The sequence below is a fragment of the Chlorocebus sabaeus genome, chromosome 12 (assembly GCF_047675955.1).
Source record: "Chlorocebus sabaeus isolate Y175 chromosome 12, mChlSab1.0.hap1, whole genome shotgun sequence".
Classification (NCBI taxonomy): domain Eukaryota; kingdom Metazoa; phylum Chordata; class Mammalia; order Primates; family Cercopithecidae; genus Chlorocebus; species Chlorocebus sabaeus.
This window is the reverse complement of record NC_132915.1, coordinates 109,983,696-110,008,734: the sequence shown is the minus strand read 5'-3', so window position 1 is coordinate 110,008,734 and position 25,039 is coordinate 109,983,696. Positions and strand designations below refer to the sequence as shown.

The 25,039-nt window shown below is 55.2% G+C and overlaps 1 protein-coding gene across 2 annotated transcripts in view; it reads left to right on the top strand.

Moving 5' to 3' along the window:
- The window catches only part of SARDH (sarcosine dehydrogenase), a 78,244-nt gene that overhangs the window by 29,965 nt on the left and 23,240 nt on the right, over positions 1-25,039 (top strand). For both annotated transcript variants that reach the window (XR_005236614.2, XM_008005754.3), the window contains exons 13-18: positions 2,529-2,612; positions 4,513-4,626; positions 11,354-11,492; positions 13,387-13,500; positions 17,201-17,348; positions 23,058-23,151. Coding sequence is in view for 1 of the 2 variants with exons in the window: in XM_008005754.3 (XP_008003945.3) it covers positions 2,529-2,612; positions 4,513-4,626; positions 11,354-11,492; positions 13,387-13,500; positions 17,201-17,348; positions 23,058-23,151 (693 nt within the window). In the remaining variant the exon portion in view is untranslated. The remainder of the gene's footprint in view (positions 1-2,528; positions 2,613-4,512; positions 4,627-11,353; positions 11,493-13,386; positions 13,501-17,200; positions 17,349-23,057; positions 23,152-25,039) is intronic.

The window sequence follows — 25,039 nt, the reverse complement described above, 5'->3', positions numbered from 1 at the left end:
TGCCCCTGTGCCCTCCCCTGGGTCCCCAAAGACCCAGGAGCTCCTTCCCTGCACTCCCAGGCCCTGTCTCCATTCCTTCCCCCTCCCCGGCCATCTCGTGCTGGACGCTTTGCTTGCTGGGGTACAGGGGCTATGTCCTGAGCACTGGGGTGATTGGGGGATGATTACTGAACCCATGGATAGGCGGGGAGGCAAGAGGGCAGGCTCAGGAAGCAGGTGGCGTTTAAACTGGAGAAGGGGCCTCCCTCACCTGAGACTCCAGTGTCTGGCCCCATGAGAGATCCCAGTATTAGCTGCACCTCCTGGGGAGAGCCCAGAGTGGTCAGAGGGCTGGCTCCCAGACTGCCCTGGCCCTTTGGTCTGGCTTGGTGGACCAGCTACGATCTGAGGCCACACATGGCCCTGGGGTCTCCCTAGCGTGTCCCCAGGCCTATGATCAGTAATCACCCCCTTGCCCGTCCTGACAGTTCAGAAGCCGCCCTGGGTGGATGCAGGGTTTGCTCCCCTTGCAGTCAGCTCAGACGAATTCCTCAGAACTGAGCAGCTCTACCAAAGAAACTTGGCAAGGGCTGAAGCACGCCCCTGCCCCCCAGGGAAATCTTCGTTCACCCACGCCTCGACTTCCCTTCTTAGTTAGCAGCCTTCTTGCGACACTTGACAGCCACTTGTTTTTCTTTCTTTTATAAAGAGGGGAGCCTGCCCTCTTTTAATGGGCTCTTGAGATGAACACTTTCCCTCCTTGGAAAGGTGGCCCATGGGATGTCCCCATTGTTCACTGAGGGGTGGGTGGATCTTGTGCCCTCAATTGCTGCCCCCTCGGAATTCCAGGTGGGCAGGGAGGACATGTCCATGTCACTGATGGATGCTGTGGCCTTGGGCGTGCCCCCTCCTTCTCAGCACCTCGGGGGTGGAGGGGAGGGCAGGTGCCATTGGGACAGGCCCTCAGCTGCCCATCTGGAACCAGATGCGGCCCCTGAGGCCCTCTCAGCCCTGGGCTTGGGTCCTCATTCCAGTCAGAGGGGGTGGCCCCTGGGCAGGGGCCCTTCCAAACCCGAGAGTGCGTATTCTTTTTTTTCCCAAACCAAATTTATTTTTAAAGAAATCTCCCACTCTGTTTCTCTAGTGTGTTCATTGCATTCGTTGTTGTGATTAAGTAGGCAGATCTCGAAATGAGCCATTTTAACTGCTCTAAAGTGTATAATTCAGTGGTATGAAGTGCATTTGCAGTGCTGTGCAACCATTTCCACTATCCAGTTCCAGAACATGCTCATCACCCCACAGGGAAACACCATCCCCCGTAAACAGCCCTTCCCCATCTCCCTCCCGCCAGCCCTGGCAACCACTAAGCTGCTTTCGGTCTCTATGGATTTGCCTGTTCAGGTCACTTCGTATGCAGGGAATCATCCAATACGTGACCTTTTGTGTCCGGCTTCATTCCTTGAGCATGTTTTCAAGGTTCATCCGTGTCATAAAACGTGTCCAAATTCCGTTGCTTTTTATGGCTGAATAATATTCCACGGTGTAGTCAGACCTGCTTTCTTGATTCACTCATCAGCTGAGGGCCACGTGGGTTCTCTCCCGTTTGGTGGTTGTGCATAGAGCTCAGTGAACATGCGTGAACAGAATTTGTTTGCAACCCTCCTCTCGGTTCTCTTGTGCGTACTTGGGAGTGGAACTGCTGGGCCGTATGGTGCATCTTTCCGCGAGGGCAGCTACAGCAAAAGGCCACGGCGGGGAGGCTTCAACAGACCTTTTCTTCTCACATTTCTGGAGACTAGGAGGTCCAAGATCAAGGTGTTGGCCGATGGCTTCCTGGAGAGGGCTTTCCTGGCTCGTCGTCGGCCACCTTCTCACTGTCCTCATGCAGCGGGGAGAGGGCCCTGGCGTCACTTCCTCCTCCTATAAGGGCTCCAGCTGTATGGGCTTAGGATCCACCCTGATGATTTCACTTAACCTAAAGATCTCATCTCCAATTACAGTCACGTCGGGGTTAGGGCTTTGACATACGAATTTATGTGGGGATGGGATTCCGTCCTTAGCAGATGGTAATTCTACAGAGGAGGGTTCTCAGGGCAAGGGCAGATCAAGGCAGGTGGTAATTCTACAGATGAGGGTTATCGGGGCCAGGGCAGATGGGGCAGGTGCTATTCTATAGATGGGGGTTCTCAGGACGAGGGCAGATAGGGGAAGGCGATAATTCTGCAGATGGAGGTTCTCAGGGTGAGGGCAGATGGGGCAGGTGGTAAGTCTATAGATGAGATTCCTGAGGCAAGGGCCGATCAGGGCAGATAATTCTATAGCTGGGGTTTTGGGGGCAAGGGCAGATCGGGGCAGGTGGTAATTCTATAGATAGGGTTCTCAGGGTGAAGCAGTGAGGGTAGCTGCAAACACTGGGCTGGGGACCTGGTTCTAAGAGTCGGGGCCTCCTTGCTCTCCACACCTTGGGTAAAGTCGTGGATGTGGCACTCTGCCCTGTGCAGGGGTATCTGGCCCTTTGTGACAGGTGCCTGTTCCCCATTCCTGCTCAGGAACTCCTTGGACAAGGCTGCGTGTTCCAGGAGCGGCATGGCTGGGAGCGACCGGGATGGTTTCATCCCCAAGGCCCAGCTCCAGTGAGTAGCGCCTGCTGGGCTGTTCTGCTGGGAGGCCCTGCCGTGTCAACCCCCTTGCCCCTCTGCGTATCCCTCCTTGCCCCTCCGCGTACCCCGCCTCCCCAGGTGGCTCCACTGTTGTGATCAGTTATTCTGCACACGGGAAGCCGAGCCCCACCGACCTGCCCCCAAGGCTCGGTGCATTCTTTGTGCCATTCACGCAGACCCCACTCCTCGTCCGCCACCGCCAGGCCTTCCGTGGCCTAAGTGGTAAGGGCTGTGGGCAGAGCAGAAGGGGTGTCCCGCGGTGGGGAGACAGCAATAAGACTCCCTCAGGTTGCAGGAGGAATGGAGCGTCTTCTTCTAATTCTGTGCGTCTATTTTTGGCCGCTCCGACGGTTGGTTTATGTCCGTAGGAGGGCGGGCAGTAGGAGGGTTCATGCACCCAGAGTGCTCCGTTTCCCAGTGGAGGTTTCACAGTGGCCTGGACTCTGGGCGTCCTCTGGGGCCTCCCAGGGACCTGGGTCCTGAGAGAGAGAGGAACAAAGGCAGTCCTGCTGTGAAACCTGGGACCCAGGCACTGGGGAGCAGGCGATGCGAGGCCTTAAGGCCAGCTGAGGGGTAGCATTTGATCTAGATTTACAGAAATCAAAATCCCCTTCCCGGGGTTGCGTCTCACCAGTCCCCTCTGGTGCACCCACCTTCCATCCCCACGGCAACCCACAGCCCAGGACAGGTTCCAGAGCTCCAGGGCATCTGGAGGGGAGACGGGAGCCAGAGCTGGCTAATGGGGCCTTGGCTGTGGGGTCAGAGTCTTGCCGGTCATCGTCTCTTCTCCTGCTGGCCCCTGGGGACATGCAGTCCTCATAAACCCTGCGGGGAGGAGGGGTCTGGGCAGACCCTTTCTTAAAGCGCAGCCCACTGTGTTCCAGTCAGATCTGGCCCTGGAAGCCCCTCTCCCCTGTCCTTGGGCAAGAAGAGGAGAGGAGAGTCAGGAACACGCCCCAGGTCCCAAGATGGGCAGATTTTGCACCCCTACCCGGGAGCCAGCCTGGGTGTCCAGGACACCTTGGCAGGGCTGCAGTGGGTGCGATGTCCCTGCTGGGGAGGGAGGGGACTCCACACAGAGATACCAGCAAAGCCTTACTCCTTTACAACCTCACACTGGCTCCCACCTGTGTATGAAGAGGAAGTGAGGCTTGGGCGGGCGGGCAGGGCTGGCGGCCCTGGGAGGCCAGAATTGCCCGCACCTGCATTCACAGCTGTGCCGTGCTGGCAGTTAGGAGGGCAGTGGGGGATTTTCTGCAGGAGCAGAGGCCAGGGAGGGGCATGGGGCTGTGGGGCGTCTGAGAGAGAGGCAGATCCCAGGGAGGCCAGGGCCATGGCAGAGGAGCTGGACTCTGGAGCCCACACACCTGCCTGGCTTCATGCCACTGCCCTGTCTGGGACTTGTCTGTGCCCTTGGGCGAGATGTAACTTCTCTGCGCCTCAGTTTCCTCATCTGTAGAAAGAGGCACCCCTGGTAGGAGCATAAGGCACTTCCCGCAGGGCCTGGCCCAGAGCAGGAGCTGGGCCTGGGATTGCGGTGGCTCCAGGGAGCAGCCCTGGCTGAGGTCCTGAGTAACCGCTTCTCCCTGTCATTCCCCACCTTGGGTACATCCAGCTTCTCCTCCAGCCTCCTGGGCCCTGGCTGGGCTCTCGGACCCACCAGGGAACCCTGCTGCCTCCTTTGTGCTGCTGTTTTGCCTGAACCTCATGGGAGCCCCCTGCCCGTGTCCACAACACACTGGCACTTACTGCAGGGCTCTCCGAGGGCAGGGCCAGGCCTGTCTCCATCACAGCCCCAGCAGGACCCCGCTCTGGGGAGGGAAGCCAGGAAGGACCAGAGAGGGAGGCTGAGGACCACGTCTTTTCTTCCCAGGTCCTCGAGTACGACTACTACGGGGCTTACGGGAGCCACGCGCACGAGGACTACGCCTACCGCAGGCTGCTGGCGGACGAGTACACCTTCGACTTCCCACCCCACCAGGACACGGTGCGTAGCTGGGGGTCCACTGCGGGGGTCCGTCTCTCTCCCTGTCCCTCAGATGAGCCTCCCATCGCGCAGGCCCTAGTCTGGCCCTGCAGGGGCTCCCCTCCCACAGGAGTCTCTTCAGGCTCGGCATTCATGCTTTTTTCGGCTGACTCCATTTTGAGGAGGAATCATGCGTTTTCCTCTCCCCGCTCCTCCCTCTGTACCGAGATTTTGCCAGCAGCCAGGCCTGAGCGGAAGTGGTGCTGCTGGGGATGGGGTGAGGTGGGGGCTGAGACTACGGGCTGGGGCCCGGCGGGGCTGCACCGCTCTGAGCCTCCCCCTCCCGCTCTCCGGAGCTGCTCTGAGGCTGGCATGAGATGTGGAGGGGGAAGGGGTTTCTCCTTCCCGGAAGCCAGTGCAGAGCAGAGCCAGGACAAGGTGAGCAGAGGCTCCTGGGCATCAGGCCCCATATGGGCCCCTGCAAGAGACAAGCAGAGGGAACCAGAGCCGGGAGGGCCGTGGCCTGGAGTCTGCTTGCTGTTCCTCTTGCTCCAAAGTGGGCAGGCGAGGCTGGTCACACAGGGCAGCTGGCAGCCTGTTGCCCCTGCCTGGGGACCTGGCTCCCACATGCAGGGGGTGGAGGTGAGGAGTCTTGGGGATCCTCTCCCCTGCAGCAGCCTGCACCACATAGGGGCGTTCTCTCTGGCAGCTGTCCCGGAAGGAGCGAGGCCAGCGTCTGCCCTGGCCTGCCCAGCCGTGTGGTCAAGTGCTCACAGGTGGAGCACAGCTCTTTTCCCTGTGCCACCCCAGGGAGACGCGTGACATCTCACTGCAAATCTGACATAGGAGCAGAGCCCAGGCCTGAGCCCAGAGTCTCAGAGCCCAGGGACAGCTTAGGAGGCATCCATGAGGGGGTTCCTTCCTGGGGTCTCTGGGACAGTCACAAGCCTGGCTTCGGTAAGGTCTGACCCTGGGGTCGCCTGTTGCCTTGAAGGGCCCAGCTTGGGTTCATGCTTTGCTGTCAGTGCCTTGACATTCTTCATGGTCTTTGAACAAGGGTCCCACTGGGTCCCACACTGGGTTCTGTAGCCAGTCCCGAAGGGAAGAAACCGTTCATTTCCACCATCTCCCCCAAAGCTTGCTCTAGTGGCAGAACATCTGTTCAAGGCGTCGGAAGAGGGGGCTCCTACAGGAAGGAGGAGGCGTGAGTGTCATGAAACGCCCGAGCAGCAGGGCCGGCTCAGTGCCCGAGTCCCTCGTCGCTGCCTCCCGGCGAGTGCTCGGGGCTCCGTCTGGCACCTCCGCACCCACAGCTTCTAAAGCCTGTGGGACTCTGGCCCTCGAGGATGTGGGAGCTCGGGGGAGATGCCAACTTGGCTTTGTGGCTTCATCCAGCCTCCGCAAACATGCCTGAAGCCGTCCTAAAGCACGAAACGCGTGCTTGTTCTTGGCGCTGGCAGCTTCCCCGGCCCGCTAGAGGAGCCCAGTGCGGGAGACTGCTGAGGGTTTTGGTCTGCAGCCCCCGTGGCATCAGCAAAGGTACAGCAGAAACCAACAAAGGGGAGCCCTGTCCTGAAGGACAGTGATGCCTGTCGGGGCTGGAGAAGCCATGGAGAGCTCAGGAGGCAGACGGTCCCAGTGGTGTGCTGGTAACAGCTTAACAACCAGCTCTCTAGGGCAGACGGGAGGAAGCTGGCTCTGCAGCACTGGCCAATTTCCCTGATGTAAATACTTTCTCCAAGGCTGATTTCAATCCAGTCCGCCAATGAGGCATCACTGAATGCGGACCTGGGCAGGGTTCTGCGTGACCAACTGTCAGGGTCAGTGCACCCCTGCACAGCCTGGCTGGACTGTAGCTCTGCCACTGCCCGGCTGTGCCACCATCCCTGGCCTCCCTGAGTGCATGAGGGGTAATATGAGTTCCCTCGTGGAAACTCATAGGGAGTTTGGAAGGAGATGAAACAGCTTCCCGACACACTGCAACTGTTCGGGAAGCTGTGGTTGTTGCTGTCATGGTTATTTTTTTCCCATAATAACAATGAGGTGGGCACATCTGCTCAGCAGGGGGGCATGTTGAGCCCTGAAGGGGAAGACCAAGTAGAAAATACAGTGAAGAACAGAAGACTCTGAAAATCTCACCCAGGCATTTGTAAATCTAGGGAAGGAAATAGGGAGTGATGGGGTGTGTGTGTGTGTGTATTTTTAAAAAAACAGCTTTATCGAGATCTAATTCACATACTGTATAATTTATTCATTTAAAGGGTACAACTCAACGTTGTTTAGTGAGTTCACAGAGTTGTGCAACCATCACCACGATCTAGTTTTAGAACGTTTTGATCTCCCAGCAAAAAAAGATACCCCATACCCTGCCCTATCCCTAACCCAGGGCAACCCTGCTCTACTTTCTGTCTCTGTAGATATATCTAGTTTGTACATTTCACACAAGTAGAATCATAAACTATGTGTCCTTTTGTGACCAACTTCTTCCGCTTAGTGTGATAGTCTCAGGGTACATCCATGTTGTAGTGTGTGTCAGCATTTCATTCCTCTTTTTTTTTTTTTTTGAGATGGAGTCTTGCTCTGTTGCCCAGGCTGGAGTGCCGTGGTGTGCTCTCGGCTCACTGCAACCTCCACCTCCCAGGTTCAAGCAATTCTCCTGCCTCAGCCTCCCAAGTAGCTGGGATTACAGGCACCTGCCACCACGCCCAACTAATTTTTGTATTTTTAGGAGAGATGGGGTTTTGCCGTTTTGGCCAGGCTGGTCTCGAACTCCTGACCTCAGGTGATCCACCTGCCTTGGCCTCCCAAAGTGCTGGGATTACAGGCATGAGCCACCAGGCCCGGCCACTTCATTCCTTTTAATCCCAATCATATTCCATTGTATGGACCCATCATATTTTACTTATCCATTGATCCATTGGTGGACATCGGAGTTGTTTTCACTTTTGAATTCCTACGAGCAGTGCTGCTGTGAACATCCATGTACAGGTGTTATATGCATGTATGTTATCATTTCTCATGGGTGTGTAACTAGGCCTGGGTCAAGTGGTATCCCTGTTTAACATTTTGAGGGAACACCAACTGTTCTCCAAAGTAACTGTACCACATTACATTCCCCACCACAGTGCAAGAGGGTTCCAGTGTCTCCACATCCTCGCCAACACTCATTATTATCTGACTTTTTGATTCTAGCCATCCTGGTGGGTGTGAAATGGCATTTCATTATGGTTTTGATTTGCATTTCTGGAACAACTAATGATGTTGAGCACATTTTCATGGGCCTGTTGTTCACTTGCATATATTCTGTGGAGAAATGTCTGTTCAGATCCTTTGTCCCTTTTAAAATTGGGTTATTTGTCTTGCTCCTCCTCCACCTTCCTCTTTTTCCTCTCCTCCTCCTCCTCCTCCTCCTCCTTCTTCTTCTTCTTATTTGAGACGGAGTTTCACTCTTGTTGCCCAGGCTGGAGTGCAATGACGTGATCTCGGCTCACTGCAACCTTCTCCTCCCAGGTTCAAACAATGCTGCTGCCTCAGCCTCCCGAGTAGCTGGGATCACAGGTGTGCACCACCATGCCCAGCTAATTTTGTATTTTTAATAGAGATGGGGTTTCTCCATGTTGGCCAGGCTGGTCTTGAACTGCTGACCTCAGGTGATCTGCCTGCCTCGGCCTCCCAAAGTGCTGGGATTACAGGCGTGAGCCACCGCACCCAACTGTCTTTTTATTGTTGGGTTGCAAATGTTTTTATGTAGTTTAGATACAAGTCCCTTATCAGATCTGTAATGTGCACACACTCTCCACATCCTGTGGTTGTCCTGTCTCTTCCTTGCTGGCATTGTTTCCCGCTTTTAAAATGTTGGTGCTGTCCAGTTCATCTCTATATTTTTCTTTTGTCGCTTGTGGTTTTGGTATCATGTCTAAGAACCTAACCGAAGGTAAAAAACATTTATGTTTTCTTCTAAGACTTTTACAGTCTTCGCTTTTACACTTAGGTCTAGGGTCCATGAAAATTAATTTTTGTGCATGGCGTGAGGTCGGGTCCAGCCACATTCTTTTGCATGTGGCTACCCAGTTGGCCCAGCACCAGTTGTTGAAAAGATTGCTCTCCCCTTGGAATTGTCTTGGCACCCCTAGTTGGCACCCCTAGTTGAAAATCAATTGACTGTAAAGATGAGGGCTTATTGCTGGACTCTCAGTCCTATTCCACTGATCTGTAGGTCTATTCTTATTTAGTACCTCACTGTCTTGATTATGTAGCTTTGTCTTTTAATAGCAAGTTTGGAATCAAGAAGTGTGAATTCTGCAACTTTATTTTTCCTTTTCAATATTGTTTTGAGTGTTCTTGGCCCCTTTGAATCTCCATATGAATTTTAGGATTGGCTAGTCAATTTCTGCAAAGAAACCAGCTGAGAACTTTGATAGGAACTGTGTTAGGTCTGTAGATCCGTTTGGGGTTTATTGTCATTTCAACAATAGTGAGTCTTTTTTTTTTTTTTTTTTTTTTTTTTTTTGAGACGGAGTCTCGCTCTGTCGCCCAGGCTGGAGTGCAGTGGCTGGATCTCAGCTCACTGCAAGCTCCGCCTCCCGGGTTCACGCCATTCTCCTGCCTCCGCCTCCCGAGTAGCTGGGACTACAGGCGCCCGCCACCTCGCCCGGCCAGTTTTTTGTATTTTTTAGTAGAGACGGGGTTTCACCGTGTCAGCCAGGATGGTCTTGATCTCCTGACCTCGTGATCCACCCGTCTCGGCCTCCCAAAGTGCTGGGATTACAGGCTTGAGCCACCGCGCCCGGCCAACAATAGTGAGTCTTTTGTTTCATGAACTTGGGATGTCTTTCCACTTATTTAGGTCTTCTTTCATTTATTTAAAAAAATTTAGGTTTTAGAATATAAGTTTTGGACTTTTAAATTCAATTTATTCCTGAGCATTTTATTATCTTAATGATATTATAAATAGAATTTTTAAAACTTCCTTTTGAGATTGTTCATTGCTAATATAGAAATACAATAGTTTTTTGTATGTTATGTTTTTATATATTGACCTTCTATCCTGCAACCTTGTTAAACTATTTTATTAGTTCTAGCAGTTTTTTGTTTTTTTTTTTTTTAGTGGATTCCTTAGGATTTCCTATATACAAGATACTGTAATTGGCAAATAGGGATGTTTTTATTTCTTCTTTTCTGATCTGGATGCCTCTTATTTTTCTTTTCCTGCCTAATTGCCCTGGCTAGAGCTTCCAGTACAATGTTGAATAGAGTGGTAAGAATGGACCCCCGTCTTGTTCCTGATCTTTCATCATGAAGTATCACGTTTGCTATGTGATTTTTGTAGGTGTCTTTCATCAGGTGAGGGAAGCTCCCTTATATTCCTAGTTTGTTGTGCGTTTTTATCATGAACAGGTAAATTTTGTCAAATACTTTTCTGTATCTATTGGAGGATCAGATGGTTTTGTCCTTTGTTCTCTTAATATGTTGCATTACATCAATTGATTTTTGAATGTTAAACCAACCTCACGTTCCTGGGACCAATCCCATTGATCATGGTGTGTAATCTCTTCCTATGTTGTTGGATTTGATTTGCTAGTGTTTTATTGAGGATTTTTTTTGTGTGTGTCTATATTTGTAAGAAATATTGGTCTGTAGTTTTCTTATAATATTTTTTTCTGCTTTTGGCATCAGGGTAATGCTGGCCTCCTAGAGTGAATTGGCAAGTATTTCCTATTCATATTTTTTGGAAGAGTTTGGGAAAAATGGGTATTAGTTCTTCTTTGACTGTTTGGTGAAATTCATCAGGGAAGCCATCTGGACCTGGGATTGTGGACAATTTTTCAATGACAAATTCCATCTCTTTTTTGTTTTAGTTCTATTAAGATTTGTCATGTCTTCATTCTGTTTCAGTAATTTGTGTGTTTCTAGGAATTTGTCCATTTTGTGTCTAGTCTGTTGGCATTCGGTTGTTCATGGAGTTCCCTCAGAATCCCTTTTATTTCTCTAGGGTAGGCATGATATCCTCTCTTTCATTCCTGATTTTAGCACTTTGAGTCCTCTCATTTTCTCTGTCACTGTAGCTAGAAGTTTATCAATGTTGTTGATCTTTTCAAAACATTGACTTTTTGTTTTGCTGGATTTTTCTATTTTTCTATTCTTATTTATTTCTGTTCTAACATTTCATTCCTTCTGCTTGCTTTGGGTTTAATTATTCTCTTTTTCTGGTGCCTCAAAGTGGAAGATCAGGCTATTGATTTGAGGTCGTCTTTTGTAATACAAGCAGAAATTTCTCCGTGAGCATCGCTTTAGCTGCATCTCGTAAGTGGTTTTGTGTTGTGCTTTCATTTTCATTTAATGCAGTAACTTCTAATTCCCTTTGTGAATCTTTGATCCATTGGTTCTTTAGCCGTGTGTTGTATAGTTTCCACTTATTTGTGAATTTTCCAGTTTTTCTTCAGCTACTGATTTCTAATTTAATTACATCGTGGTCAGAGGACATCCTTGATGTGATTTCAACCTTTTTGAATGTATTGAGCCTTGTTTTGTGGCTTAGCATATAATCTATCCTGGGGAGCATATCCTGTGCTTTGGAAGCGTGTGTCACAGTGTGCACCTGAGCTGAGAAGGGCTTGATTGGGCTGGAAGAGAGGGAGGGGAGGCTCAGTACAGGTGTGTTGGAAAGAGCCCCCGTTCTCCACGTTCTTGAGGAAGAAGCACACCCCAAAGGCCCCCGCGGCATTCGCACCTCCCTCGAACTTTTCAGATCAAGAAGGAGTGTCTGGCCTGCAGAGGGGCTGCCGCTGTGTTTGACATGTCCTACTTTGGGAAGTTCTACCTGGTGGGACCGGATGCAAGGAAGGCTGCCGACTGGCTGTTCTCCGCAGATGTCAGCCGACCCCCAGGTATGGAGTCTGAGGTTGGGGGGCATGTTCCTGTCACTCCATGGGCACAGCCACAGGCACTGAGATGATCTGGCAAGTCATCCTGTCCCCTCGGGCACCCTGAGCACACTGCTCCTTGCCCTCACCTGGCCTTGGGCCCCCTTGTCCGGCCCCTTTTGCCCCATCCCAGACCCCAGGCCCTCATTACTTTCCTCCACCTCTCCCTCCCACCCTCCTTCTCCTCCCCACCTCTGGCTTCCTCTCTACTCTGTTCCAGACAGGATGTGTGGCAGTTGGCCCTCAGCCACCTCTCTCCTGGGACTGGGGGGCCCGGTCCCCGCCATGCTCTCACAGGTGGGATTGCCAGAATTAAATAGAAACACAGGATGCTCAGCTACATTGGAATTTTGGATACATAATGACTCATTTTTAATGTAAGTATGTCCCAAGCCATATTTGGGACATACTTGGGATCTTCATCTGCCTTTTCGTCACCCACCCACCCAAAAGCTCACGCATCCCCGTCTTCATGAGTGTCCTGGGCTGCCAGAACAGAGGATCGCAAACCCGGTGGCTTAAAACAACTGCAATTTATTGTCATGGTTCTGGAAACTGGAGGTCAAAATGAGGGTGTCTGTACCTGACACTCTGCAGAGGACCCTTCCTTGCTCTTCCAGCTGCTGGTGGTGGCCGGGAATCTTGGCCTTTCTTGGTGTGCAGCTGCGTCACTGCAGTCTCTGCCTGTGTCACAAGGCCTTCTCCAGGTGTTCTCTTTTGTGTGTGTGTGTGTGTGTGTGTGTGTGTTTTGTTTTTGTTTTTGTTTTCCCGAGATGGAGTCTCGCTCTGTCGCTAGGCTGGAGTGCAATGGTGTGATCTGGGCTCACTGCAACCTCCACCTCCTGGGTCCAAGTGATTCTCATGCCTCAGCCTCCTGAGTAGCTGGGATTACAGGCGCCCACCACCACGCCCAGCTAATTTTTATATTTTTAGTAGAGACAGGATTTCGCCATGTTGGCCAGGCTGATCTGAAACTCCTGACCTCAGGTGATCCTCCCGCTTCGGCCTCCGAAAGTGCTGGGATTACAGGCGTGAGTCACCGCGCCTGGCCGTGTTCTCCTCCTTATAAGAGGTCAGATTACATGAGGGCCCACACTAATGACCTCACTTTAACCTGATCACATATCCAAAGACCCCATTTCCAAATAAGATCACATTCCCAGTCCTGGGGTGAGGACTTTCACGTATCTTTTAGGGGGGACACAATTCAACACCTAACATCATCTCTCCAGCCAGCCGACCAGCAAACTCTCTCCCGAGACTCCTAGGCACCTGCTGCTCACCTCCCATTAATCCAGCCACCCACTCAGTCTTCCATCCACCCATCCACCAGCCCACACAGCCCTGTTTCGCCATACATCTGTTCCCCCTTCTACTCACCCACTCCCTTCCTCCCATCCATCTGCCCACCTTCCCATCTGTCCATCCATCCTCCATCCACAAAGTAATTTATGCCACAGACATTTATGGAGTCTTCTCCGGTTCCAGGCACAGTGCTAGGAGCCCCAGAATGAATGGGGGACACGAATCCTGTCCCTAGAAGCTTCTCAGCGTGGTGGTGGATGGGTGGGAGGGGCCCGTGCCAAGGCATTTCAAGAAGAAAGAAGTTTCCTTCCCACAAGGGTGACGGTGATGGGATGACCTGCCCAAGGCCAGTCGTCTCTGGGTCATTCAGCTGAAAACGGCATCCCTGGGCTGAGGGGCTCTCCAGGTCACCTCCCAGTAGGGCATCGTGTCTGGGACTTATCCAGCCTCTGTGACAAGGAGCTGCCCCTGTGAGCGGCCCTGGGGGAAACTGAGGCAGCACAGACCTGGCTGGGGCCTCAGCACAGACCCGGCTTCCTTCTCCCTCTCACAGGCTCCACCGTGTACACTTGCATGCTCAACCACCGTGGGGGCACCGAGAGTGACCTGACTGTCAGCCGCCTGGCACCCAGCCACCACGCCTCCCCGCTGGCCCCCGCCTTTGAAGGTATGGGATGCCTCTGTGTGCGTGGCGCTGTGACTGCAGCCTGCTCTGTGGACTGATGGCTGTGGACAGGGCGGGATGGACAGGATGGGCTGCTGATGGCAGCTCTGTCGTTAGCTGTTGTGCCCACTGTGGTCAGGGCTGGGAGATTAGAGGTCTCGTTTCAGGCTAAATGCGGGCTTTGTTCAGGCGGCACTGCTGGAGCTCCCAGTACTCAATGATTGCATCTCTGAACCTGTCCACGCTGCTGCGTTTCGGAGTGGCTGCAGCGTGGGCGTGCTCAGCTCGGTTGCCCGGAACAGAGCGTGCCAATGCTGGGCCATGCCTCCCACTCTGAGCAGTCGGCTCCTTTCTGCCACTGACGTCCTTGCTGGGTTGACTTCTCAGGCCCATGTGACCCCCTAGTCTGGGGCTTGGATAGGCCCTGAGAAGACATCCGGCTCAGGGCCCACGCCAATGCCTGATTTCCCTCTGCAGTCCCTGTATGTCTGCTTGCATGCCCTCCGTGACGGTTAGCTCAGTACCCTCATGCCTTGTTTGCTCAGCCCTGACTGTTACCCAGAGCCAGGACCTGCCTCCTGTCCCTTCGGCTCCCTGATCCTGCCCTGGGTTCACACAGGAGCCATTTGATCTCTCGTCCTGTAACCCATCCCCATGAGGGATGAAGAAGCAGAGAGGGAAACATTCTCTTTCTCCAAGAAGGGGCATTGTCGCCTCTGGGACGGGATTTGCACAGGGGAAGGTGCTGACTGTGCAGCTCTCTGTGCTGTCCCCGGGGCAGGGGCGCAGTCAGTGGGGAGGGCTCAGCCCGTTCAGAAAAGCTGGCATCTCCTGGTTCTTGACCTGACTCTGTGCTGCTGGCAAATGTAGTTGTTTCCTCACTGGGACTCGGTCAGTGTCGAGCCCCAGCTTGGGCACTGGGAGAGAGAGGCAAGGGGAGAAGGGGGTTCATTCATGATCAGCTCATAACCCGCTCCTTCAGCAGCATTCCCTGAGCACCGACTGTGGGTCAGGCTCGGTTTGAGGCAGGGAGAACCCAGCAATGAACCAAGCACAGAAGGTTATGGCCCATGTGGAGTTTCTATCTCTGGTGGGAGGAAACAGGATTAAAAAAAAATAAAATAAGTGGAAGGTGTAGGATGTAAGATGGGTCAAGAGGAAAAATGAAGACCACAGCGGGTGGGATATTGGGGGCCAGGGTGGGAAGACTGTGTTCCTCACTGCCCAGGGGATCTTTAAGGCTGGGGGCTGGCAGGGACTCCTGGGCCTCTGGGGTTCTGCCAAAAGCAAGGAGTAGTGAGGTGAGCCCTGCAGTCTCGAGGCTGGTGGCAGAGATGAGGCTGCGAGTGTGAGCGAGGGGTCCTGTGGGGTGCGCAGAGCTCGCCCACCCCTTCCGTCTTGCTGTTGGTGACATGGAGGCTGAGAGAGCCATGTGCTGAGCCAGAGCGCCTGTGCTTCATGGATCTGTGAGCTCATTCCTTCCCTCATTCCCTCAACAGTCCTTGCGGCGCCTGTACTGTGCAGCAGCACCAGGGCAGCCAGAGCTGGAAGGAGTTGAAGGAGGCCAGTGCGGCTTCAGGGACCCCATAGTGGGCTGTGTGTTAGGACGGGGACAGGAAGGGCTCTGTAACACCTGGAGGGGGACATGCAAGGGGATGGGAAAGAGCGAGGTGTTAGGGAAGGCCGTGTGAAGCCGCTGAGCTGGGATGAGTGAGGCTTCCTGGAGGAGATGGCCAGCCTGAGCTTGGAAGGATGGGTAGGAGCTGCTGGCTACAAGGGTGTGTTGGTGAGAACCAGTGTGACCTGCCCATCGCTGGTCCTCTCTGGGTCATTCAGCCGAAATGGCATCTCTGAGCTGAGAGGAGTGATGCCCGTAAGGAGCTGGGCATCAGCTCCCAGGAGAGGGGCAGCCCAGGCACAGCCCATAACCGCAGACTTAGCGAGTCTAGCTAAGGAGACAGTAGAGGGGCCAAAATGAGGTCACAGGTCACCAAAATCCTGGCCAGGCCCTGCCACTGCCTGGCTCAGTGAACTGCCTCCCTCAGCCTCAGTTTCCCCCATCTGTGAAATGGAGTGAGGAAGACGCGCCTCCCGGAACTGCAATGGAGAATTGTGTCAGAGCCTGGGGGTGCTGGGGGGGCTGGAGACCAGCCTCCCTGAGCCTCAGTTTCCCTGACTGGGAAATGAGGACACCTTGCTCATCCTCCCTCATAAGGGGAAGCTGTCAGGAAAGTGCTTTGAACGCTGAGCCATCTCCCAGTGGTGCACAATTAGCTTTCCAGAGGATTCTGGTGGATTCCTAGAGCTGAGGGCTGGGGATCAGCGGTGCTGGTTGCTGGGAAGGTTTGCACTTGGTGGGTGTGGAGTTAACACAGTGAGTCACATCCCCCAGAGCTCTGCGGGGCCTGGGGATACCACTCAACACGAGAAAACCACCGTGTGGGTTTTGCTTTACTTTCAGGCTTTAAAACTGCACTGTTTGAGTTATGAATATGCATGGGCATTAAATATGCACGTATTGAATACGTGTGCTACCTACCCATGCTACATCAGATCACCATGAAGCCGAGAGAATGTGATGATTTACATGTGATCAAGGTGGCGTACAAAGCAGCTGTCAATCTTAAAAGTAATTTTAAATGATCTTTATTGATCTTTTTGTAAGATGACAAAAGGATACATGCTCCTGGGAACCATTCCAACGATACTGAAAAGCACAAAATCAGGTGCACAGCCCACAGCTCCCCCAACACCCAGGGCCAATGGCGCAAGTGCCCCGGCCACCCTGCTTTCTCGCTGTTCTCTGCCATGTCAGCTTTGCAGGCCAGGCGTGGACCTGGGCTGACTGACCGCTGGCCTCAGGACTGGTGTTTTGTTTTCAGGGAAGTTGATCAGGGATGGTCAGGGCCATAGGAGGCCAGGCCCATCAACTGCCATCTCCCTGGGCGCCAATTGGCCTCAGTAGCTCCCATGCCCTCCTGGGAGAGGCTTGGGATAGCTGCAGATTGGTGGGGCCACCCAGGAGCCAGGGACCTGGGAGTGGCTGTGTGTGTGTGTGTGTGTGTGTGTGTGTGTTGACGGAGGTGAGGTGGGGTGTCTGTCTGGCATAGGGCTGAGGATGCTGTCCAGAAACGGCCCCAGCCCCTTGAGGACTGGCTTGTCTTTGCCTTCATTCTCTGTTGTGCTCATGGTGTCAAGAGGAGGAAGGGAGGGAGCAGCCGGGCTGGGGCCTGCATGGGGCCCTGAGAGGTCTCTCATCCAAGGGGTGCTCCCAATAGCTCTGTGGGGCCAGATGTTGTGGATCTACCCCTTTTACAGATGAGAAAATGGGGGCTCAGAGAGGTGAGAAGTGAGGCTGGAGAGCCACAGAACTGCCTCTGGGCCAGGCTGGCCTAGGCCTGTGTGTTCCCAAGACACCGTCCTCCCAGGGTGGGGGCATCCCTTTGAGGTGTCTGCAGAGGGCTGGGTGGTAGGGGTTGAGAAGCAGGTCCTTCTCCTAACCCTCATGGCTCAGAGGATACTCTGTGCAGGGCATGGCCCTGGGGGACCAAGGGAGGGACAGATACGGTCCCTGGGCACTGTGAAGGCACAGGCCCCTGAGAGTGCATCTGTTTTCTCAGCCGGGAGACCCTTGGGCCACCCTCTCTGTCCCCACCTCCCAGGCCCTGAAATCCTGCTCTAAGTCCAGGTGCCTCTCTTCCAGGGGACGGTTACTACCTGGCCGTGGGCGGGGCCGTGGCCCAGCACAACTGGTCCCACATCACCACCGTGCTGCAGGACCAGAAGTTCCAGTGCCAGCTCATCGACAGCTCCGAGGACCTGGGCATGGTCAGCATCCAGGGCCCAGCCAGGTGAGACAGGACTGGGAGCCCGCCCCTGGGCACACCTGCTCCCTGGACCCAGGTCCTCCAACAGGCCCTTGGGCAGAACCGCTTCTCCAGAATGGGCCATTCTGAATAGTGAAGCGCTCTGGTAAACCAGAGATGCCATTCTGAGTAAATATCTTGAAAGCACTGGAATGCAGATGAGCCCGTACCATGAGTCAGACTGAGACAACACGAGACAACTTGGTAGTTGTTCAGTCACTGAGGACCCCAGGATCCCAGAGGGGAGGACAGTCTCTGCGTCACCCGTGCAGTCTAGGAATTACCGTCCACCATCCCAGAGTGGGCAGAACCAGGCCAGGGTTCGCCCTGCTACTTGGTAATTTCTGTGTGCCACCTGGATCACATGGGCAGAGTAATATCCTACACCGAGGGGTCCCTGGCTCCTCCGGAAACACCTGCCATGACAAGGTCCCTGCATAACTTATCCATGCATGCATTCCTTCTATAAACGCCTGCCAGGCTGTGTTCCCCACCCGTGAGAAACCAAGACCCGGGAAGACCCTCGGCTGCTGGCTCATGCACACAGCCACAGAAGAGTCTTGGGCAAAAGGACGGCTGAGCAGGCGTGCACCTTGGACAAACCCCTCTGACTGTGCTTCAGAGGCTGGGAGAAGGGACTGGGGGTGGGGGACAGAGCGAAAGGGCAGTCGTGTTAGCAGCCACTCGTGGAGCAACCTGTGACTTGCCAAGCCTGAGCCAACATCTCCCATCCCCATAGTAGCTCTTTGAGGTGGTCATAATTGTTCTTATTTTTACTGATGTAGAAACTGAGAAACAGAGAGGTAGAGACATTTGCCCAAGGTCACACAGCTGGTCAGTGCCAGGGCTGATGGGGAAGCATCCCCCTTTGTGCTCAGAAGCCTGCACACGCTCATTGCCAACCTTTTTCAAGAGTTAAAAACCCTCTGTGAGGAAACAGCCTAGTCTAGGCCTTCCATTGGTGACCGCCCGGGATAAGGGCCCAGGACACTCATCTCAGTGTGCTTCCTGCCACCACATCTGCCTTGGGGCCGGACAGGGTGGCTCTGCTGGACTGGGCAGGAGGAAGAGGCACGAGATGAGGGCACTGCTTCTGGGTACATGGAGGGTGTCAAAGGGGTGATCTATCTCTGGAAAATGATGGGGGCAGCTTCGGGGCGAGGACGGGAAAGGAGAGATGGAGAGGTGGGGAGGGGTGGGGGGAGATGCGTCTCCAGCCTGCAGGTCGCCGAGGTGAGCACTTTGACATAGCAGGGCTGCGTCCGGGTGATATCCTGTCAGCCTGGGATTCTGCCGAGACCTCTGGCTGCAGTGCCCAGCCCCTGCCACAGGGTCCGTTTTCCCTGGCACCTCTCCCTCAGTCCTGGGCCGTCGCTCCCCTCTCGGGCTGCGAGGGACTGAGTTGCTGCTGTCCGTCCAGGTGTACGCACTGCGGTGCTCAGAGGCACGCGGCAGACGCGTGCTTGCTGAATGAAGGGATAGAATCGAAGAGGGTCGAGTGCTTTAATATGAACTGGCTTCTGCCAAGGCTTTGACTTGAGGCTGCTCATAGAAAGCGACATGCGTTAAGGAGACGTTGGGAACAACCCTGCAGGAAAGGAGAGACCCAGCCTTGGTGTTCTCGGGGAACTGCTCCTGGCAGTGGCAACAGCAGGTGCAAAGTCCCCGTGGCAGGCAAGTACGTTTGTCTGAGGCACACATGGAGGCTGGGATGGAGCAGGCCAAGAGCCGTGCTCAGAGGGCAGCACGGTGAGATCCTGGAGGCCCAGTGGCTGCTCCTCTGAGGGAGGGGTGCTGAGCAGAGGAGGAACATGGTTGGGCTTGGGCTTTGGTGGGGGGTCTCTGCTGTTGGGCCAGTGGGCAGGGGACCAGCAGGCCTGTGAGGAGCCCCAGGCCAGGCGAGGAGGCAGGGATGTCCAGGAGGGAGTGATGAGCTGAGTTCGTACGGCTCACGGGCAAGGGTTTGGCGTTGTGGTGGTTCCCATGGACTGGACGAAGCTCGTAGCACTCGACAGTGGATGGGGTGTGCTGAGAGGGTCAGCGGGAGGGGAGGGAAGAGACAGCTTCCGCGTGCATGATGAGGAGTGGTGGGTGCCGGCCACAGCGACAGGGAAAGAGACTGGGATGTGGTGGAATTGTGCAGGCCCCAGCCTGGCCCACAGGCAGCTGCAATGCTGTGTGCTTTTCGTTTCTCACCTGAGTGACCCCAACCTCTGCATCTCGGGGGTGGGGGGGGGTGCCAAGGCCTGGTCCTTGGAATCCTCCGGCTTCATTGCCATGCCAGCCTTGGACAGGAAGTGGGGATATTTTTAGCGTCGGGGAGGCAGGTGGGCCGTGGAGGGAGGAGGTGGCAGATGGACAGATCAAGGTGCGGCCCGGGGGCGGCCAGTGCGCCCAGCCTCATTATCAGCTACTCCAGCCGGCGGCGGGGGAGGCAGCCAGGGCGGGAAGAGGAGCTCGCTGCCTCCTGGTAATTTCTTAACTTTCTCCTCCAAAATGTCCTCTATCTTTCAAAAATAACCCAAAGTTTCTTAGATGAATAATAATACTGGTGCTGCTGATGAAGGCTGTACTTTCAGACTTGTTATTCAGGACGTGCCCAGCACACCTGCTGGATCCCAGAGCAGGCTGTGTGAGCTGCTGCCCCATGGAACTTTCTGGAAATGTTCCATAACTGAGCCGTCCAACACGCAGGCACTAAGCCCTGTGTGGCTACTGAGCCTTTGAAATGTGGCCAGTGGGACTGCATTTTTTTTTTTTTTTTTGAGACAGAGTCTCGCTATGTCACCCAGGATGGAGTGCAGTGACCGGATCTTGGCTCACTGCAAGCTCCACCTCTGGGGTTCACGCCATTCTCCTGCCTCAGCCTCCGGAGTAGCTGGGACTACAGGCGCCGCCACCTCGCCAGGCTAATTTTTTGTATTTTTAGTAGAGACGGGGTTTCACTGTGTTAGCCAGGATGGTCTTGATCTCCTGACCTCGTGATCCGCCCGCCTCGGACTCCCAAAGTGCTGGGATTACAGGCGTGAGTCACCGTGCCCGGCCGGGACTGCATTTTTAATACTAGTGAATGTAAACTCAAATAGCCTCATGTGCTGGTGGAGGCTGGGCAACGCCAGCACTTCGGGAGGCCGAGGTGGTAAGATCACTTGAGTCCTGGAGTTTGAGACCAGCCTGAGCAACATAGCAAGATCCTGTCTCTAAAAAATCAAAAACTTTTTTTTTTTTCAATTAGCTGGGCATGGTGGTGCACACCTGTAGTCGCAGCTACTTGGGAGCCCAAGGCCGGAGGATCACTTGAGCCCAAGGAGGTCAAGGCTGCAGCGAGCTGTGATTGTGCCACTGCAGGCCAGCCTGGGTGACAGTGTGACCTTGTCTCAAGCCGAAATGAAATGAAACAAACCAAAACCAATATTCTTGCATGACTGGGAGAGACGGTGTCGTGCAGCCCAGAACTGGCCATCTCTGTGGTCATGGTTAACACCACAGGCTTTGTGTGTTCTTTCTTGCTGGTTCCTCACAATGGCCCACGGCATCACAGATGAGGGACTGGGGCTTGGTAGGGTTGAGGGGTAAGTACAGGGCCTGTGACTAGAACCGGGGCCTCTGACTGGGAAGCTCGTGGAGCCCTGGAGTAGGGCTTCCCCTGAGGTTGCTGAGCCCACGCCTGGGTCAGAGCCCTTCAAAGCCTTGGACCAGGTGGCAGCTCCAGGCTCCTGCCCCAGGGTCCCTGCCATGTGTCTGCCACTCAAGGCTGCAGAGAGCATGTGCTTGTCAGATCTGACGCGCTGGTATCACTCTCCAGGACTTGGCACCACGTGGGTGCTGGGTGGTTACATAAGGGTCTTGGCCAACTGCACCACAGCTGAGTACCTCAGGCTGACGTGGGTGGCGGCTCCCAGCACTGTGACGATTGGGATTAGGGTCAGCAGCGCTTCTGGGCAGCTCACCCTGCAGCCTCAACACCTGCTGGGACCCCAGAGGGACAGAAGGGGGAGCATCTCCTGGCAATGGAGGCCTCACCCTGCTGTGCCAAGCCAGGGTGTTCAGTCAGTCCTATTTACTGAGAGCCTTCTCTGTGCCAGGCACATTGGGATGGGGGGATTCTGTTGGCACAGAGCTCCTCGGGGTGGGTGCATTGGGAGTGGGTACAACCAATGTGAGAGACACCCTGGCAGGAGACTGTGGGACCTTGGACAACGAGTACCTGACCAAGACCTAGGGAGTCAGCGAGGGCTTCCTGGAGGAGGTGACAGCTGAGCCAAGAGCTGAAGGATGACAAAGGGTTAAGTGGGGACAGGGGAAGGGGTGAGAATGTGGAGGGGCACAAGAGGGCTAGACCTGGAGGTGGACATGGTGCCCAGGAGGTGAGGGCTTCCTTGGAGACCATGGGTTTTGGCCCCAGCGAGGTCTCCGGTACTTGGGCAAGTGTGAGAGTAGATGTGGTGCTGGGCACTGCGGAATGGGGAAGGTGGGGAGCGAACCCCCGCCCTCACAGAGCTTATAAACCAGGGGTGGGCCCAGCAAGTCTATGCAGACTGTCGAGTATGGACTGAGTATCCAGTGCTCAGGAACATTCCCGGGCCCTCGATGCACTGTGGGCGCTCGGGTGCGGCCCTGCCCTCGCTAGGTGACAGTCCCCCAGGAGGTTGAAATGGCTCTTAGCACCTGCTGGGTGCTAAGCCCAGCTCTCTACCTCCTCCAAGTCTGCAGCCTCAGTGTCTCACACCCACGTCAGGCAGAGGACTTCGGGGCCGAGGTGCCCAGTTGGAGGGTTAGGTCAGGGAACAGAGCAGGGTGGTGTCTGGAAAGAGCACTTTCTGCAGGGGGCTGGGAGGAGGCCGGAATCTGCTCCAATCCGCTCTGCCTTGGGCAAGTTACTCTACTCCTTTTTTTTTTTTTTTTTTTTTTTTTTTTGAGGTGGAGTCTCGCTCTGTCGCCCAGGCTGGAGTGCAGTGACCAGATCTCGGCTCACTGCAAGCTCCGCCTCCCGGGTTTACGCCATTCTCCTGCCCCAGCCTCCAGAGTAGCTGGGACTACAGGCACCCACCACCTCACCCGGCTAGTTTTTTGTATTTTTTAGTAGAGACGGAGTTTCACTGTGTTAGCCAGGATGGTCTCGATCTCCTAACCTTGTGATCCGCCCGTCTCAGCCTCCCAAAGTGCTGGGATTACAGGCGTGAGCCACCGCGCCTGGCCTTACTCTACTCTTCTGTACAGCACTGAGGCCGCCATAGCCAGCTCCTCTCTCGGGCGGTGGCTACCGAAGCAGCAGCTGAGGCCCCTCCGGCCTGTGACGAGTTGGAAACCTAGAGGGGCCTGGGGATGTGGACTGTGGACCTGGCCCAGATGCTCTGTTCCTCCTGGCCTGTGGGCTTCAGGGGCATTCTGTGGTTAGATAACCATTCTGGCCTCAGTTCCCCATCTAAGAATCACGAGTCCCATCAGAGCTGTCTCCAAGTCTGCTTCCCCAGGGGTCCTGCTAGCCCCAGCGTTACCCCACTGGAAGGTGGCCGTCTTGTGTATATTTGGAACATACATCTGTCTTGGTGTATTTTTATTAATCCATGTTTATTGTCATCTGTCTCATGAGGACAGAGACTTGTCCCACTCATGGCAGGTCACCCGGGCCTTTCCTGCCCAGGCCCCACCTGTGAGCACTTGCTGACCGAGCGACTTTGCTTTTGCCTGCAGCCGGGCCATTCTGCAGGAGGTGCTGGACGCAGACCTGAGCAACGAGGCCTTCCCGTTCTCCACCCACAAGCTGCTAAGAGCCGCCGGGCACCTGGTAGGTTCCAGCTGGCCACGTCCTCTGGGTCGTGGGTGGCAGCATGGTGTGAGGGGCATCCTGGGGGATCTGGGGGCTGGGGACTCTTGGGCAGGTTCCTCTACCTCCCTGGCCTCGGTCCCCAGCTGTGAAGGGGGGCAGTGGGACCAGGCGGCCCTCCCACAGGCTTTTGGGAGCTTGGAGAGGTCATGGGGATCAAAGTCACAGCGTCTTCCATCCATCCCCAGTGCCTGGTCGTGCCAGGGACTCAGTCCGAGGGAAGGTGACCTCGGCCTCACTGCCCGCATCACCACCTATTGTATCCCCTCCTGAAAGGCTCAGGGCAGCCCTCCTGAGGCCGAATGACCCCCTGGAAACAGGAGGACCGAGCTCTGCTGAGCAGTAGCCAGCTCTTTTGTTGCCATTGTTGGCATGCCATTGTTGGCATGGGAGGAGGGGCTGCTGGGGTGGGAGCACAGCCAGTCCCCAAAGAGCACCCCACACTTCGCCTGCCAGCTCTAGAAAGTCTCTCTCCTGGGGGCCAGGGCCCACCCCTTCTGAGATGGTGGTGATGGTGTCCGGTGCCAGGACTCCATGCGACCCGGCCCCAGGCAGGAGGCTCCCTCAGAGACCAGGATCGGGGCCCAGGTTCTAGTTCTGGACCAGCACGTCCCTCTTCTGGGCTTTGCTTCCTTGTTGGAAAACAGGCATCTTGGCATCTGCTTTGACTTCTCGAGGCTGAGATGAGGATGGTAAACACAGCAGCCCCTGTTTGCCGAGGGCTTCCTGTGTGCCAGACACTGTTCCGCGAGCATTACAGCACACTTCCGCACGGAATCCCCGCCGCAGCGCGGAAGGCTCTGTTACAGGGTCTCCCAACCTCAGCACGACTGACGTTGTGGAACAGACCCTCTCTGCTCTGGGGGCCCTCCTGTGTGACACAGGTGTGTGGCAGCCTCCCTGGCTGCCGCCCGCTAGGTGCCAGTGGTACCCACTGTTGTGGCAGCCACAAGTGTGTTCAGACATGGGCAAAGGTCCACTGGGGGCAGGATCACCCGTTGAGAACCTCGGTGCATGACCACCCTGCTTGTTTGCAGCAGGGGTGTAAGCCATGCAGTGGCAGCGGGGGCCGGGCCTCCAGAGCCCTCCAGCACTCCTGCTGCAGGAGATGTTGCCTTGCGTGACGCATGTTACCCAGATGGAGCTCAGAGAGGCTGCTCAGGGCCACCCGGCTAAAGAAACCCAGAACCCCCCGATATGTGTCAGTGACCCGGATGTGGCCTTCAGGAGGGGGTGGGCGGGTGCACGGCCGCATTTGGAGGCAGCTCCTTGTCTCTCCTTCCTGTATGTTCGTCTGGGGTTTGGGTGGGGAAAATGCTAAGGAAGGTTGGGGAGGAGTGAGGTCCTGGCCTGCGGAGGGACTGGAGGTCCTGGGAGACAGATCTGGGCTCCGTTAGCAGATAAACAACGTGGCGATGACTGTCAGGGAGGAGGCAGCCGGAGACCAGGGAGATCCCGGCGGCTCTGCTCTCACCTCCCCTCTCCAGAGGCTGCACAGGGGCAGGAAGCAGGGCTGGCTGTGTCTAGCTTGCTTCCTGCCTCTGGTGCAAAGCTGCCTGCTGGGACCAGAGAGGGTGGGTGTTCAGAGAGAGCAGCACAGCTGGATCCAGGCCACATGGCCTTCAGACGGCCCGACTCCAGCTCCAGCAGGCCGGCCACGGGGTCCACACGGCATCCAGCTTTGTCTGCAGCTGGGCTCTGGTTTGCAGAAGGGGAGGGGAGCCGTGGGTTCTCCCACCTTGCTGAGGCTTGGCGTAGGTGCTGCCTCTGTATGATTTGGCTACAGGAGGGGGAGACAACCAGGTGGGAACTCGTGCCCTCCCATGTGAGGCCCAGCAGCCTCGCCCCC